This window comes from Anguilla rostrata, chromosome 9, assembly GCF_018555375.3.
Source record: "Anguilla rostrata isolate EN2019 chromosome 9, ASM1855537v3, whole genome shotgun sequence".
In the NCBI taxonomy this organism is placed as follows: Eukaryota; Metazoa; Chordata; class Actinopteri; order Anguilliformes; family Anguillidae; genus Anguilla; species Anguilla rostrata.
The window spans coordinates 38,900,549-38,917,401 of record NC_057941.1 but is presented as its reverse complement, the minus strand read 5'-3'; the positions used below and the strand labels follow the sequence as shown (position 1 = coordinate 38,917,401).

The following is a 16,853-nucleotide window of genomic DNA, read 5'->3' as shown; positions in this document are numbered from 1 at the left end:
TACATCATATACAAACAAAGAACCAAACAAACACAACTAGACGCAGAGAGGCAGCCTATAATTTTGAGAAGCAATGGTTAGAATCGTTCGTAGTGTGGGAATTTACAAGCGCGCATATTAGTGAATATTCCTACAAACACACAGAGAATGTAATGCAGCACACATTTACAAATAATGCAAGCTATCAACAAAACAACATTAGCTAAACTAAATAAACATTGATATTCCAGCTCAACTACATGCAACTCATCAATAACAATGCTTCAATCTGAAGTAGGCTAGGTCTGTTTAGCTAAGTGGTTATTATATTGCTATTTCCCGAATTTACTTACAGTATGCTAATATCGATTGTGCAAGGACATCAGTTTTAGAATCTTAGCCACGCCACGGGCTATTTATTACCAATATGATCGAAAAACATACAGTCTACCTGATACTTCTAACACAACCAGACGCAGAGAGCCTAGCCTATAATTTTGAGATGCAATAGTTCGAATCGTTCGTAGTGTGGGAATTTACAAACGCGCATATTGCTGGATATTCCTACAAACACACAGATACGTTGCAATGCAGTACACATATTTACCAATATGATCATAAGAAATATACTTACGCATGAAGTTGATCCTCAGCTGGATCAGTTCGCTGTTCGAAATGACACCCTCTTCATCAGTGTCAGCTTCCGGACGGACCATTTTCCAAAATTAAACGAAATGTTCACCTCAAAGGAAGTGAATTAGGTGACACGTTGACATTCTATCCTGCTTTCGCAGACTTGGCATTTCTCACATGGATCTCGCATCGCCCCTCCTTTAGTCTCCTTCTATGGAGAGTAATTATAATGTTGTTAACATGTGAATGCGATTTGGGCGGACTTCCTGCTGAGCGAAATTCACATAGTAATGAGCTCTCGGCGGAGCTCTCGACCCCAGAGGGTTAAAAGTATTGATATCAAAAGCCGCGTTTCCACCGCAGGAACTTTACCCCGGAACTAGGAACCTTTTGAGGAACTCAGTGTGTTTCGACCGCAGGAACTACGGTCTAAATTTAGTTCCGCGGGCTTTATTTTACCCCCAAAAAAGTTTCTGCTCGGGGGGTAGTACTTTCTAAAAACACCCCAACCTTTGGGGTGGGGCGCAAGCGCTGAAAATTTCTGATTGGTCGACTACTTGCAGTGTTTTATTTCAACCACCATGTTTAAAAATATGCAGCCGCAAACCGATTTATTTTCATAATAACTTCAAATCAAACTTGTATGTTATGCGGCGCAGTAGCCTAGTTTTGGTTATAGCCTGCCAACATCTTGGAATTATAACGTGTGCTCTTCTGTTCTTTTCTTGCTTTAGTATTCGTTTTATAAAATGCTAAGCATTCGTGCTGGGACAGCATATTACGTACCAAAACATTCAAACGGATTAATTTGGTTGCTGAATATTTTCTTCCGGATTTTCTTTGTTAGCACGTTGTAATTGACTCAGAACGTTTGACACAGTTATGTGAGGTATGCAGTAGTTCTGCGTAATTCACATTGGTGATACAGTAAAAGCAAACTGGAAATCACCTTCCGCACTTTTTGTCAGGGTAAAATACCAGGTTAATTCTAGTAATCGTCCCTTTAGCTTTTTCAGACTGCCGTAATTTTACTCTGCCATTCTTCAATTCCACAAAAAGACCAGGAAGACTATGGACTAATTTATGGTGCATGGTTTGCATCTGGAGGGCACACTTCGCTGCTCGGCTAGCAGTAACTTCGAAGCAAACGGTGGCTGAGCACTGCTAATTTAAATTTTCACGCAAATCCGAGTTTTCGTTCTATTCTTGTCATTTTGCGATTAGCCTATATGGAATTGACGATGAGAAAGTAATCAAACAGCAAATTGTTTACAACGTGTGCATGTTTTCTGCTGTTGTTGCCAGTTATATTGGAAATGTGAATGCATTCTGTCGCCTCGGATGTCAAGACATGAAAGTGAATGTTTGCATAAAAACATAATGAATGTGTTTGAGAGGATATATATAACAGTTAAAATCTGACTATTGGCCTGTTATATCCTATTTGTTGCATAACAACGGTCCAAGTTCAACTACCAACGACAGTTTTGCTTGACAACGGTAAAATATGCCCAAACGGCTGCAGAAGAATATTTCAATTCCAGGTGATTAAATCGATAAAAATCAATAAATACAAAAGTAACCATATATAGTCATTGTTGGTAACCCGTTGTATATAAGTGGAATAAACCCCTCCGGGCTGTCCCGGTTATTAGAAAATAATGTAGGCTACTTCGGTGGTAGTATGGGGTTACAGAAGAAATCATAGGACAGATGGACCAACGACAGCGTCGCTTTTTCATATGTCAGTGGGCTAATTTGCCTAATCTTCGCGGGACTTTAGACCGCGGTGGAAACGCAGACAACAATGGGCTGAAGGAACCTTTTAGTTCCTTGAAAAGTAGTTCCTGGGACTAAAAGTCTGGGGACTTTTGGTGGAAACACGGCTAAAATGACGCCAAGTTACGGTACTGCAAACAATATAGGCTATCTTGCCTCACCGAAATTAAATAAGATGTATTCCAAAGCAATGCTACCCAATATTTCCTCAATTCTTTCAAGTCACTTGGCCCTGTGTTTTGTAATCTTACCATTTTACAATGTTATGCAAACTTTGTGTCCAATCAAGAGTATTACACAAGCATTGTTTTAGATAATCTCCCAAATTGGAATCCCTAAAGAGATTCTAACTGATCAAGGCACTTCCTTTATGTCACACACACTGTGCAAACTGTACGAATTGTTAGGAATTAAATTGATCCAGACATCCGTGTACTATCCGCAAACGGACGGACTGGAGGAACGATTTAATAAAACTTTAAAAACAATGATTGGTAAGTTAGTACACAAGGATAATAAATATTGGGATAAGTCGCTGAACCCTGAGCCACATCATACTGTTTGTCACAGTCAATTGTTTAAAAAAAAAAAAATAATATAGCAAAGCGCCAGTGCTAAACGGTAAACCTTGATCATACTGTAAAAGTTCAGATAAGGGTAACCGTAATCCACAATATTTTCTTAAAGGGTTTGTTTGCATTTTGAGCCAAATATTGTAGATATTGAAAGACTGTAAATTTTTGATCAATCAATAATACAGATGTAAGACCATCTCTGTTTATAGAAAAGTATATTTTCCCGTCCATTTTGGCTGTGTAAAAAATGCAGAATACTATGTTAACACAGCCTCTGAGTAACCTCTGAGTCTGATATTGCCAAAAACGCGTAATTGAGCATGTGCATAAAATCAAAACAAAAAAGACTGAGTCAATGATCTTCAGTTTTAAAAAAAACCACAAAGCAATGCATGCCTGTAAACTGTATGGTCCAAAATGTTGCCCTCCAAAAAATCTCTGCTCCCCCAATCACAGCAGTCTAGATCCGGGACTGGCTGAAATGTATGTGTGTTTGCATGTATGCATGCGCATGCATACCTCTCATAACCTACATTCATATGCATTACTGTTATCAGTTACTCATTACAAACACAAATCCAAAAGAAATGATATCTGAAGAGAAACACATTTTCAACATACAAAAATGCCAAGTTACTCACACATACAAAGCACTGTCTATAGGTCATTAACACTTGCAAAATCTAGGCCTGCCACTAAAAGTACTGATATAAAATTAGGCTAAGATACAAGAAACAATACTGGCTATCTTACCAATTACCTTTCATATATATTGCTATTTATTTTACCAGATACTTTTTTCAAATTGAACATCTGTTATTATTAAGTACTTCTTAGCTCACCCTCATCTTCAGTAGTATTTCACTAGTTTTTCATTTATAATCTTTAGTGACCTGGTTTACACCTGGGTTACATACAGATGAGGTCTAGGTGTGTATGGGGTGTGTACACATGTGATGTAGGTATATATGGGGTGTGCACAGATGTGCTGTAGGTGCATATGTGGTGTGTTTGGAGTGTGTACAGATGTGGTGTAGGTATGTTTGGGGTGCATACAGATGTGGTGTCTATGTGTATGGGGTGTGTTTGGGGTAGCTTATTTGGAAATGCAGTTTAGGTGCATGCAAGATGTATACAGATATCTCATAAAAAACACGTTTTCAACGTACAAAAATGCCAAGTTACTCAAAAGTATTGATATCAAAATGACGCCAAGTTACGGTACTACAAACAATATAGGCTATCTTGCCTCACCGAAATTTAATAACATGTATTCCAAAGCAATGCTACCCAGTATTTCCTCAATTCTTTAAAGTCACTTGGCCCTGTGTGTATATAAGTGTGCAGTACATGGACAGGCCAAACATATGTGTGGATGGCTTTCTCACAGTCATGATTGATTGAAAAGGCATCTATATGTCCAATTTGTATTGGTATGTATGTATGGTGGCCAGCCTTTCTGTTGTGTGAATGATTGTATGTTTCTTGGTATAAATGTCTGTTCGTAAATGTGAATGTAACATGCTGCGAGAGAAATGTCCCCATGGGGATAAAGAAGTTCTCTATGTATGTATGTACAATATGTATTTTACATGTATTTATTGTATGTTGCAAATATACAATCACTTGTACATTTAGTCAAATTCAGTTCAGAAGCAAGTATAAACATATGTTTTCTGGAGAAATATGCTTCCTGTAGTGACTGACCAGCAGTTTTCTACATGAATTTCCATGTGTTCAATGAGGCAATACGAAATATTTGACACTTTGATCTGACACAACGTTTGCATGACATTGTAATATGGTAAGGTTACAAAACACAGGGCCAAGTGACTTTAAAGAATTGAGGAAATACTGGGTAGCATTGCTTTGGAATACATGTTATTAAATTTCGGTGAGGCAAGATAGCCTATATTGTTTGTAGTACCGTAACTTGGCGTCATTTTGATATCAATACTTTTGAGTAACTTGGCATTTTTGTACGTTGAAAACGTGTTTTTTATGAGATATCATTTCTTTTTGCAAAGCGTTTATTATGAGAGTGCGAAATGCGAAGTGACCCTGTAAGAAACGGTTGTGAATTATGGCTATCATTGTGTGAATTTGTACAGTCTGAAGAGCGTGTACGTTTAGCAGTTTCGGTTTGCTATATATGTAAAACAGTGGCTGTGACAAATGGTGCGGTGGCGTAATTGTAAACGCATCAGAAAAGGTTAAATATGGCAGGGTGTAGCTATGTAGGCTACTCACGGATTTGACGGGCATCCAACGAGCCTTGATTGACAAAAGAATCAGCAAGCCCGTAGAATTAGAGCTGCCTAGGTCGCAACTTGTGTACCCTTCTGTCCTGCTCCGTTGTCTGTTATTTCGTGAAGATGCACTTTTAGTGTTTGTAAGGTTTATAAGGCATTTTGATAGGCTTATCTGCAGGTAGGAATCCTCTTTGCTGTTTTGTTAAGCTAGAACCGGAAAAGTTGAGAAGTGGAGAATAGGAGCAGACGCATATGTCCCAGCAGGCTTTGCATATGAGAAAATAACAAGTGTGAGATAAATTAGGCGAAATGATGAAATTGCGTAGTTGAAACAACATGTTTTTTTTTTAGCAGAATGGGCATGTAGGTGAAGGTTGACATGATCACAGACTATAGTGCGAAGTAAATGAAGTGACCATGAGCGAGCTTAGTTTCCTTATCAAACGGTACATATAACAGTCTGTATTTAATGTTCGTTGTTGAAGTGGAGGGTTAAATAACGTGTGCAATCTATCGCACAAATGTGTTTTTCTCATGTTCAGTGCTAGTAGTTATACTTATGAGTGAATCATGATTTTAGATGTAATGTTTTAATGCGGAGTTGCAGAACGTACAGACGTAGTAATTGTTTGTAGCCTATGTGGCTAGATAGAGAACAGGGCGAGGTAACATGAATGTAGAAACGTGGCGTTTGCTGATATGAAGGTTTTGTACGGTAGCCAAGTGAAGAAATATAGTTAGTGGAAATGGCACAGTGGTGAACTGGTGTAACTTTTTAATAAAAGGAATACATTTGCGTCATGAAATGCATATGGGTGGCCGTGAGTGAGTTTTGGTAAAGCAAATGTAAGCGTAAGAAAATGTTAGTGTAAAAGAGGAAATGATCTGCCTGAGGGCGAGTCGGGATTCAAGCTTTCAACCGGAGGTTTACCAGCCCGTGACTTCGTTAGTGCAGCACCATGCCGTAGCTATGCAGTGAGTGAAATATCATTAGCAAACCTGCCGGTGGTTTTAAAAAAGAACACAGGCCAGTAAGCACAGAAGAGCCCCCGTTGAATCCATATGGCTTAGCAATATTGTAGCCGGTTAATAACTGAACGTACAGACGGTAAGTCATAATGCATATGGCTTAGCAATATTGTAGCCGGTTAATAACTGAACGGTGAACGGCGGGTAGATATGGTGCAAAAGCAATAATTGATAAGTAGTAGACAATAATTAGTGAGGGTCGAAGCAGGTTAAGGAAACGTGTTCCTAGCTGGGTTTGAACCTAAGACCCCATGTTCCCAAGACTGTAACCTTGCCCACTAGGCCACGGGCAGACTAGCTGTTTAGACTGCGGAGTTGCAGAACATACATACGTAGTTGTTTGTAGCCTATGTGGCTAGATAGAGAACAGGGCGAGGTAACATGAATGTACAAACGTGGCGTTTGCTGATAAGAAGGTTTTGTACGGTAGCCAAGTGAAGAAATATAGTTCGTAGAAATGGCACAGCGGTGAACTGGTGTAACTTTTTAATAAAAGGAATACATTTGCCGTCATGAAATGCATATGGGTGGCCGTGAGTGAGTTTTGGTAAAGGAAATATAACCGTAAGAAAACGTTTGTATAAAAGAGGAAATGGTCTGCCTGAGGGCGAGTCGTGATTCAAGCCTTAAACCGGAGGTTTACCAGTCTGTGACTTCGTTAGTGCAGCACCATGCCATAGCTATGCAATGCGTGAAATATCATTAGCAAACCTGCCGGTGGTTTTAAAGATCACAGGCCAGTAAACACAGATTAGCTCCCGTTGAATCCATATGGCTTAGCAATATTGTAGCTGGTTAATAACTGAACGGTGAACGGCAGGTAGATATGGTGCAAAAGCAATAATTGATAAGTAGTAGACAATTATTAGTGAGGGTTGAAGCAGGTTAAAGAAACGTGTTCCAAGCTGGGCTTGAACCTACGACCCCGTGTTCTCAAGACTGTAACCTTGCCCACTAGGCCACAGGCGGACTAGCTATTTACCCTGCAAATGTTTCAGAGTAGAAAGGTATCGGTATTTTGCGTGTGTATGCGCGTTTTTGATTGGGTCGTGTAGGTGAAGATTTGGCTGGTGTCAGTGAAATGTCCAATGGGGAGACATGTTGTTAGTGGGAAAGGCGGCAGGAAAAATAAGAATGAGAAGAAGAAAGAGAAGAAGAAGGAGAAAACGCAAAATCCCCTTAGTTTGGGGCTTTATTGTGTGGACATGTGAAGTTGTTTATGAGTTCTGTTTGTTGAAATGGGGTCAGAATGTACAGAATTTAATGTTTTTAAGGGCTGAGTGTCTGTGGCTGTTGTGGTTATTTCTGTGGGGAACCCTGAAAAGTGCCAAACTCTCGGTGCTGTATAGGTATGGGGGCATGCCCCCGCCAAGGCGTAACTTGGCGGGATGGCATACCTGCCATCCCAATGGTGTATCAGTGTACAGGGTGTGTCTGGGGAGTGTACAGATATGGTGGAGTTGTGTATGGGGTGTGTATAGATGCAGTTTATGTGTGCGTGGAGTGTGTACCGGCCCAGTGTGGATTTGAGGTGTTTCTCTGATGTAACTTTTACTGTGATGTAACCTGTCTCAGGTGGAGATCATCGATGACGATGTGTTCGAGGAGGAGGAGTACTTTTTGTGAAGCTGCTGAATTTGCGGGTTGGAAATGCAGAGGGCATAGTTGAGACTGAAGGGGAAGTGTGGTCCCTAAAGCCCGGCTGGTGGAGCCATTAGTCGCCACAGTGACCATCCTGGACGATGACCATGGTGGGATCTTCACCTTCGGTCAGCCACTGCTGCATGTGAGTGAAAGCGCTGGAATCTTGGAGGTGGCAGTGTTGCGCAACTCCGGTGCCTGTGGCACCGTTATCCTACCCTATTACAGTGAGGATGGCACCGCCCATGGAGGAGGTGTGGACTATGAGGATGTACATGGCGAGCTGGTGTTTGCCAACAACCAGACCTGGTAAGCACAGCACACTGCCTCCCTACTGGTAAACTATGCCAGGCATGCAGTCCTTATACTGAGATTGTGGCAATGTGGAAAAGATATCAAGACTTTACAGAAACATTTACAGAAATTTACAGAAATGCCCAAGAGAAACATGATACACTTTTATAGGCCAGTTTATTAAATTGGTAACTCCTCCCCTTGCTAATTTTGCTATGAGAATTCTTGGCATGACTTTCATAAGTGTACTTCTTGTTGTGTGACACAAGGATATGAATTCTCAACGTCTCCCAAAGGAATGTGTGGATTTCCACTTAGATTCCACTGAAGCATGAATTGGTTGTTTGCTTCATGTGTGCCTGCAGTCAAACTGCAGGTACGCATCATTGACGACCAGGGGTATGAGAGCAAGAAACTTCTTCATAGTGTTACAAGAACCACGATGGCTCAAGAAGGGGATCACAGGTCAGTGTCTGTGTATGTGTGGGCATACATGATGGTCTCATTCAGCTGAACAAAATCACTACAATTCATGGTCCTGAAAATTCAAGTAAAAGATTTACCGAAATCTTACTCCTATTATCTTTAATGCAGTCCATTAAATCCAATTCAATTAAATTGCATTGTGTTTTTTAGAGAGACACAGTCATAAAGATCTGATTGTGAAATAGCAACAATATACATGCATATTTAAGTGAATTTGTACAGTCTGAAGAGCGTGTACGTTTAGCAGTTTCGGTTTGCTATATATGTAAAACAGTGGCTGTGACAAATGGTGCGGTGGCGTAATTGTAAACGCATCAGAAAAGGTTAAATATGGCAGGGTGTAGCTATGTAGGCTACTCACGGATTTGACGGGCATCCAACGAGCCTTGATTGACAAAAGAATCAGCAAGCCCGTAGAATTAGAGCTGCCTAGGTCGCAACTTGTGTACCCTTCTGTCCTGCTCCGTTGTCTGTTATTTCGTGAAGATGCACTTTTAGTGTTTGTAAGGTTTATAAGGCATTTTGATAGGCTTATCTGCAGGTAGGAATCCTCTTTGCTGTTTTGTTAAGCTAGAACCGGAAAAGTTGAGAAGTGGAGAATAGGAGCAGACGCATATGTCCCAGCAGGCTTTGCATATGAGAAAATAACAAGTGTGAGATAAATTAGGCGAAATGATGAAATTGCGTAGTTGAAACAACATGTTTTTTTTTTAGCAGAATGGGCATGTAGGTGAAGGTTGACATGATCACAGACTATAGTGCGAAGTAAATGAAGTGACCATGAGCGAGCTTAGTTTCCTTATCAAACGGTACATATAACAGTCTGTATTTAATGTTCGTTGTTGAAGTGGAGGGTTAAATAACGTGTGCAATCTATCGCACAAATGTGTTTTTCTCATGTTCAGTGCTAGTAGTTATACTTATGAGTGAATCATGATTTTAGATGTAATGTTTTAATGCGGAGTTGCAGAACGTACAGACGTAGTAATTGTTTGTAGCCTATGTGGCTAGATAGAGAACAGGGCGAGGTAACATGAATGTAGAAACGTGGCGTTTGCTGATATGAAGGTTTTGTACGGTAGCCAAGTGAAGAAATATAGTTAGTGGAAATGGCACAGTGGTGAACTGGTGTAACTTTTTAATAAAGGAATACATTTGCGTCATGAAATGCATATGGGTGGCCGTGAGTGAGTTTTGGTAAAGCAAATGTAAGCGTAAGAAAATGTTAGTGTAAAAGAGGAAATGATCTGCCTGAGGGCGAGTCGGGATTCAAGCTTTCAACCGGAGGTTTACCAGCCCGTGACTTCGTTAGTGCAGCACCATGCCGTAGCTATGCAGTGAGTGAAATATCATTAGCAAACCTGCCGGTGGTTTTAAAAAAGAACACAGGCCAGTAAGCACAGAAGAGCTCCCGTTGAATCCATATGGCTTAGCAATATTGTAGCCGGTTAATAACTGAACGTACAGACGGTAAGTCATAATGCATATGGCTTAGCAATATTGTAGCCGGTTAATAACTGAACGGTGAACGGCGGGTAGATATGGTGCAAAAGCAATAATTGATAAGTAGTAGACAATAATTAGTGAGGGTCGAAGCAGGTTAAGGAAACGTGTTCCTAGCTGGGTTTGAACCTAAGACCCCATGTTCCCAAGACTGTAACCTTGCCCACTAGGCCACGGGCAGACTAGCTGTTTAGACTGCGGAGTTGCAGAACATACATACGTAGTTGTTTGTAGCCTATGTGGCTAGATAGAGAACAGGGCGAGGTAACATGAATGTACAAACGTGGCGTTTGCTGATAAGAAGGTTTTGTACGGTAGCCAAGTGAAGAAATATAGTTCGTAGAAATGGCACAGCGGTGAACTGGTGTAACTTTTTAATAAAAGGAATACATTTGCCGTCATGAAATGCATATGGGTGGCCGTGAGTGAGTTTTGGTAAAGGAAATATAACCGTAAGAAAACGTTTGTATAAAAGAGGAAATGGTCTGCCTGAGGGCGAGTCGTGATTCAAGCCTTAAACCGGAGGTTTACCAGTCTGTGACTTCGTTAGTGCAGCACCATGCCATAGCTATGCAATGCGTGAAATATCATTAGCAAACCTGCCGGTGGTTTTAAAGATCACAGGCCAGTAAACACAGATTAGCTCCCGTTGAATCCATATGGCTTAGCAATATTGTAGCTGGTTAATAACTGAACGGTGAACGGCAGGTAGATATGGTGCAAAAGCAATAATTGATAAGTAGTAGACAATTATTAGTGAGGGTTGAAGCAGGTTAAAGAAACGTGTTCCAAGCTGGGCTTGAACCTACGACCCCGTGTTCTCAAGACTGTAACCTTGCCCACTAGGCCACAGGCGGACTAGCTATTTACCCTGCAAATGTTTCAGAGTAGAAAGGTATCGGTATTTTGCGTGTGTATGCGCGTTTTTGATTGGGTCGTGTAGGTGAAGATTTGGCTGGTGTCAGTGAAATGTCCAATGGGGAGACATGTTGTTAGTGGGAAAGGCGGCAGGAAAAATAAGAATGAGAAGAAGAAAGAGAAGAAGAAGGAGAAAACGCAAAATCCCCTTAGTTTGGGGCTTTATTGTGTGGACATGTGAAGTTGTTTATGAGTTCTGTTTGTTGAAATGGGGTCAGAATGTACAGAATTTAATGTTTTTAAGGGCTGAGTGTCTGTGGCTGTTGTGGTTATTTCTGTGGGGAACCCTGAAAAGTGCCAAACTCTCGGTGCTGTATAGGTATGGGGGCATGCCCCCGCCAAGGCGTAACTTGGCGGGATGGCATACCTGCCATCCCAATGGTGTATCAGTGTACAGGGTGTGTCTGGGGAGTGTACAGATATGGTGGAGTTGTGTATGGGGTGTGTATAGATGCAGTTTATGTGTGCGTGGAGTGTGTACCGGCCCAGTGTGGATTTGAGGTGTTTCTCTGATGTAACTTTTACTGTGATGTAACCTGTCTCAGGTGGAGATCATCGATGACGATGTGTTCGAGGAGGAGGAGTACTTTTTTGTGAAGCTGCTGAATTTGCGGGTTGGAAATGCAGAGGGCATAGTTGAGACTGAAGGGGAAGGTGTGGTCCCTAAAGCCCGGCTGGTGGAGCCATTAGTCGCCACAGTGACCATCCTGGACGATGACCATGGTGGGATCTTCACCTTCGGTCAGCCACTGCTGCATGTGAGTGAAAGCGCTGGAATCTTGGAGGTGGCAGTGTTGCGCAACTCCGGTGCCTGTGGCACCGTTATCCTACCCTATTACAGTGAGGATGGCACCGCCCATGGAGGAGGTGTGGACTATGAGGATGTACATGGCGAGCTGGTGTTTGCCAACAACCAGACCTGGTAAGCACAGCACACTGCCTCCCTACTGGTAAACTATGCCAGGCATGCAGTCCTTATACTGAGATTGTGGCAATGTGGAAAAGATATCAAGACTTTACAGAAACATTTACAGAAATTTACAGAAATGCCCAAGAGAAACATGATACACTTTTATAGGCCAGTTTATTAAATTGGTAACTCCTCCCCTTGCTAATTTTGCTATGAGAATTCTTGGCATGACTTTCATAAGTGTACTTCTTGTTGTGTGACACAAGGATATGAATTCTCAACGTCTCCCAAAGGAATGTGTGGATTTCCACTTAGATTCCACTGAAGCATGAATTGGTTGTGTTTGCTTCATGTGTGCCTGCAGTCAAAACCTGCAGGTACGCATCATTGACGACCAGGAGTATGAGAAGCAAGAGAACTTCTTCATAGTGTTACAAGAACCACGATGGCTCAAGAAGGGGATCACAGGTCAGTGTCTGTGTATGTGTGGGCATACATGATGGTCTCATTCAGCTGAACAATAAATCACTACAATTCATGGTCCTGAAAATTCAAGTAAAAGATTTACCGAAATCTTTACTCCTATTATCTTTAAATGCAGTCCATTAAATCCAATTCAATTAAATTTGCATTGTGTTTTTTTAGAGAGACACTGTCATAAAGATCTGACTTGTGAAAATAGCAACAATATACATGCATATTTAAAACATTTTGATTTTCCATAATAATATTTTCTTGATCAGATCCAATGTGTCCCTCATCCTAGTATTCATGCTAACATAAATAAAATTTAAGCAAATTTAAGATATCTCTAATTCAATTTTCATTAGTTAGATTTCACCATTAAGTTGTATGGAACCTTCAGTTAAAGATATCTTCAATTCAGTTTTGACTAACTAAAATGTGAACTCCAGATAGCTCTATTTAAATTACGACTAGTCGTAACTGAAATTTGAGATTCTCTACATTAGTTCTGACTAGTCATAATTTCAATTAAAGATATATTTAATTCCTTATTATTGAAGATCTATGGCAAGCCGTTTAAGCTTTTATTCAACTTGTTTAAAATTTTAACTAGTTAAAATAGGTATTTCATCTCACCCACCACTAATATGTTACACCCACCTGGCTGATGCACGGCAGACATTTTTGCCCCAGAACGCTCACCACACATTTCTCTAAGGTGGAGAGGGAGAGAGCATTTTTTAGCCAATTAAATCAGGGGATTATTAGAAATATTAGAAAATATTACAAATCATGGCTCGGTATGAAACTGTTTCACATCGACTTGCATTTCATGTGGCACCGGAAACACGCTGCGAGGCGGAATATACAAAACAGGCATGGAGTCAACGTTTGAAGAGAGACTGGCTGAAAAGGTCAGAAGGTATAGGCACCTCTACGATTCATCCCAACGGGATTATAAAGATTTACAGAAGAACAACAATTCATAGAGAGAAATAAGCACAACGCTGGGCAAGGACGAGGCCATTTGTAGATCCAAGTGGAAATCCCTCCGCGACAGATTTGCCAAAGCCAAGCGCAAAATGAAGGGGAAAAGTGGGGATGGTGCAAGTGGAGTTGGTGTTCCTCCAATATACAAGACGCTGAGCTGGCTTGACAGCTTCGTCAAGCATCGTGAAACCGACACAAATATTCCAAATTCCAGCAGAAAAGGAAAACGACGCGAAAAGATTGTGGGAAATGTAGGCCTTGGGTATGCATTGGTACGACTGGACTATGAAAGGGCAAACGATTGTGGACTGTCCGTCCCTGGTTCGTCCGCACAGCGTATGCGCCCTGTACTTATAGACTGTTGTAAAAGCCTTAACAAGACACAGGTGAGCACAATGACTAATGGGTAACAAGACACAGGTCAGCAGAATGATTGAATAAATTAACACAATAAAACAATCAAGAAAGCAATCAGACCAATGAACACAAGAAGTGGTGACCAGAAAGGGCATAACGTGACATTACGTTTTTAATGGATATGTGGGTGTATGATTATGTGATGTGTTAGTATCATTTATATTTCGCTTTCATTATAGCAATATGTGAAATTCAAAAGTAGCAATATTTATCAGCCACTTTTTTCGATAGCCAGCTAAGAAGCTAGTAGTATTATAATTTAAATATGATATCACTGTCGGGTGTCTTATTTATTTCACTAGTACAGCCTAACGTTGTTTTGCGGTTTTGCTGTAATCACTCATTTAATACGCTCCATAACAAAAAAACGTACAAAATGTCAAGTTACTCACACATACAAAGCACTGTCTGTAAGTCATTCATTCAAACTGCCAAAATTTAGGCTTGTATCAAAAAGTATTGATGTCAAAATTACCTTACACAAATTAAACAAGCTGTATTCCAAAGTAATGCTACCCAATGTTTCCTAAATTGTTTCTAGTTGCTTGGTTCTGTGTGTATGAATGAATGAATGATTACATTTATATAGTACTTTTCCAAACGCTGAAAGTGCTTTACAGTGATAAGTGGGAACTCATCTCACCCACCACTAATATGTTACACCCACCTGGCTGATGCACGGCAGACATTTTTGCCCCAGAACGCTCACCACACATTTCTCTAAGGTGGAGAGGGAGAGAGCATTTTTTAGCCAATTAAATCAGGGGATTATTAGAAATATTAGAAAATATTACAAATCATGGCTCGGTATGAAACTGTTTCACATCGACTTGCATTTCATGTGGCACCGGAAACACGCTGCGAGGCGGAATATACAAAACAGGCATGGAGTCAACGTTTGAAGAGAGACTGGCTGAAAAGGTCAGAAGGTATAGGCACCTCTACGATTCATCCCAACGGGATTATAAAGATTTACAGAAGAACAACAATTCATAGAGAGAAATAAGCACAACGCTGGGCAAGGACGAGGCCATTTGTAGATCCAAGTGGAAATCCCTCCGCGACAGATTTGCCAAAGCCAAGCGCAAAATGAAGGGGAAAAGTGGGGATGGTGCAAGTGGAGTTGGTGTTCCTCCAATATACAAGACGCTGAGCTGGCTTGACAGCTTCGTCAAGCATCGTGAAACCGACACAAATATTCCAAATTCCAGCAGAAAAGGAAAACGACGCGAAAAGATTGTGGGAAATGTAGGCCTTGGGTATGCATTGGTACGACTGGACTATGAAAGGGCAAACGATTGTGGACTGTCCGTCCCTGGTTCGTCCGCACAGCGTATGCGCCCTGTACTTATAGACTGTGGATTATTAGGTGATAAGTTTTTTTGAGAAAGCCAGGACACCAGGAAACCCCCTACTTTTGCGATGAGTGTCATGGGGCCTTTAAGGACCACAGTGAGTCAGGTCCTCGGTTTAACGTCTCATCCGAAAGACGGCATCTCCTACAGCACAGTGTCCCTGTCACTGCACTGGGGCATTGGGGTTTATTTGATCAGAGGGAATGGACTGCATTTATATAGCGCTTTTATCCAAAGCACTTTACAATTGATGCCTCTCATTCACCAGAGCAGTTAGGGGTTAGGTGTCTTGCTCAAGGACACTTCGACACGCCCAGGGCGGGGTTTGAACCGGCAACCCTCCGACTGCCAGACAATCGGTCTTACGGTCTTACCTCCTGAGCTATGTCGCCCCGGAAGACTGCCCCCTGCTGGGCCACCAACACCACATCCAGCAGCAACTTGGTTTTCCCTGGTGGTCTCACATCCCAGTACTAACCAAGCCCACACTTGCTTCAGCCATTCTGCGGGAGCAGGGTGTATGGTGGTATGGCTGCTGGATGTGTACAAGCATACAGTACATTAACGAGCCAAACATATGTGTCGATAGGTTTGTAAGATATATTGAATACAGAGCCATACAGAGCTCCGATTTATCCGACCTCGGCACTGGTGATGTCACAGTAAGAAAAATGGCGGCACTCACAGTTTGTTGTAAGAATGGAAAATTGTATATTTGCGACTCAGGGTTTAGTTGAGTTAGGACCCAAGTGCAGAGTAATAACAGATGCCAAAAGGTAAATTCAAATAAAGACTTTACTTTCAAAACAAAACAGAGAACAAATAAAAGGCCATGAGGGGGAATTCCAGAAGAAAACTCAAAAAACAGAAAACACATAACGGAACTCAAAACACTCTAAACACACAGAGAACTTGGAACACTAGAAAACTCGGAAAACACCAGAAACTCGGACCGGACTCCGCTGGGGTCCACACAGTCAAAATGAGGAAATAGCGGACCTCAGCATACGTCCACCTGGGCATGTCCGCACGAAGCTCAATTTTTGTGACCGCACATGCCTAGCGTTCGCATACCAGTGTCACACAAATCATGGCTCGGTATGAAACTGTTTCACATCGACTTGCATTTCATGTGGCACCGGAAACACGCTGCGAGGCGGAATATACAAAACAGGCATGGAGTCAACGTTTGAAGAGAGACTGGCTGAAAAGGTCGGAAGGTATAGGCACCTCTACGATTCATCCCAACGGGATTATAAAGATTTACAGAAGAACAACAATTCATAGAGAGAAATAAGCACAACGCTGGGCAAGGACGAGGCCATTTGTAGATCCAAGTGGAAATCCCTCCGCGACAGATTTGCCAAAGCCAAGCGCAAAATGAAGGGGAAAAGTGGGGATGGTGCAAGTGGAGTTGGTGTTCCTCCAATATACAAGACGCTGAGCTGGCTTGACAGCTTCGTCAAGCATCGTGAAACCGACACAAATATTCCAAATTCCAGCAGAAAAGGAAAACGACGCGAAAAGATTGTGGGAAATGTAGGCCTTGGGTATGCATTGGTACGACTGGACTATGAAAGGGCAAACGATTGTGGACTGTCCGTCCCTGGTTCGTCCGCACAGCGTA

General features: G+C 41.5%; 1 protein-coding gene across 1 annotated transcript in view; it reads left to right on the top strand.

The window, feature by feature from the left end:
- The window catches only part of slc8a2a (solute carrier family 8 member 2a), an 89,124-nt gene that overhangs the window by 54,030 nt on the left and 18,241 nt on the right, over window positions 1-16,853 (top strand). Inside the window, exons 7-8 of the mRNA XM_064352075.1 lie at window positions 11,635-12,011; window positions 12,364-12,467. Coding sequence (XP_064208145.1) covers window positions 11,635-12,011; window positions 12,364-12,467 — 481 coding nt within the window. The remainder of the gene's footprint in view (window positions 1-11,634; window positions 12,012-12,363; window positions 12,468-16,853) is intronic.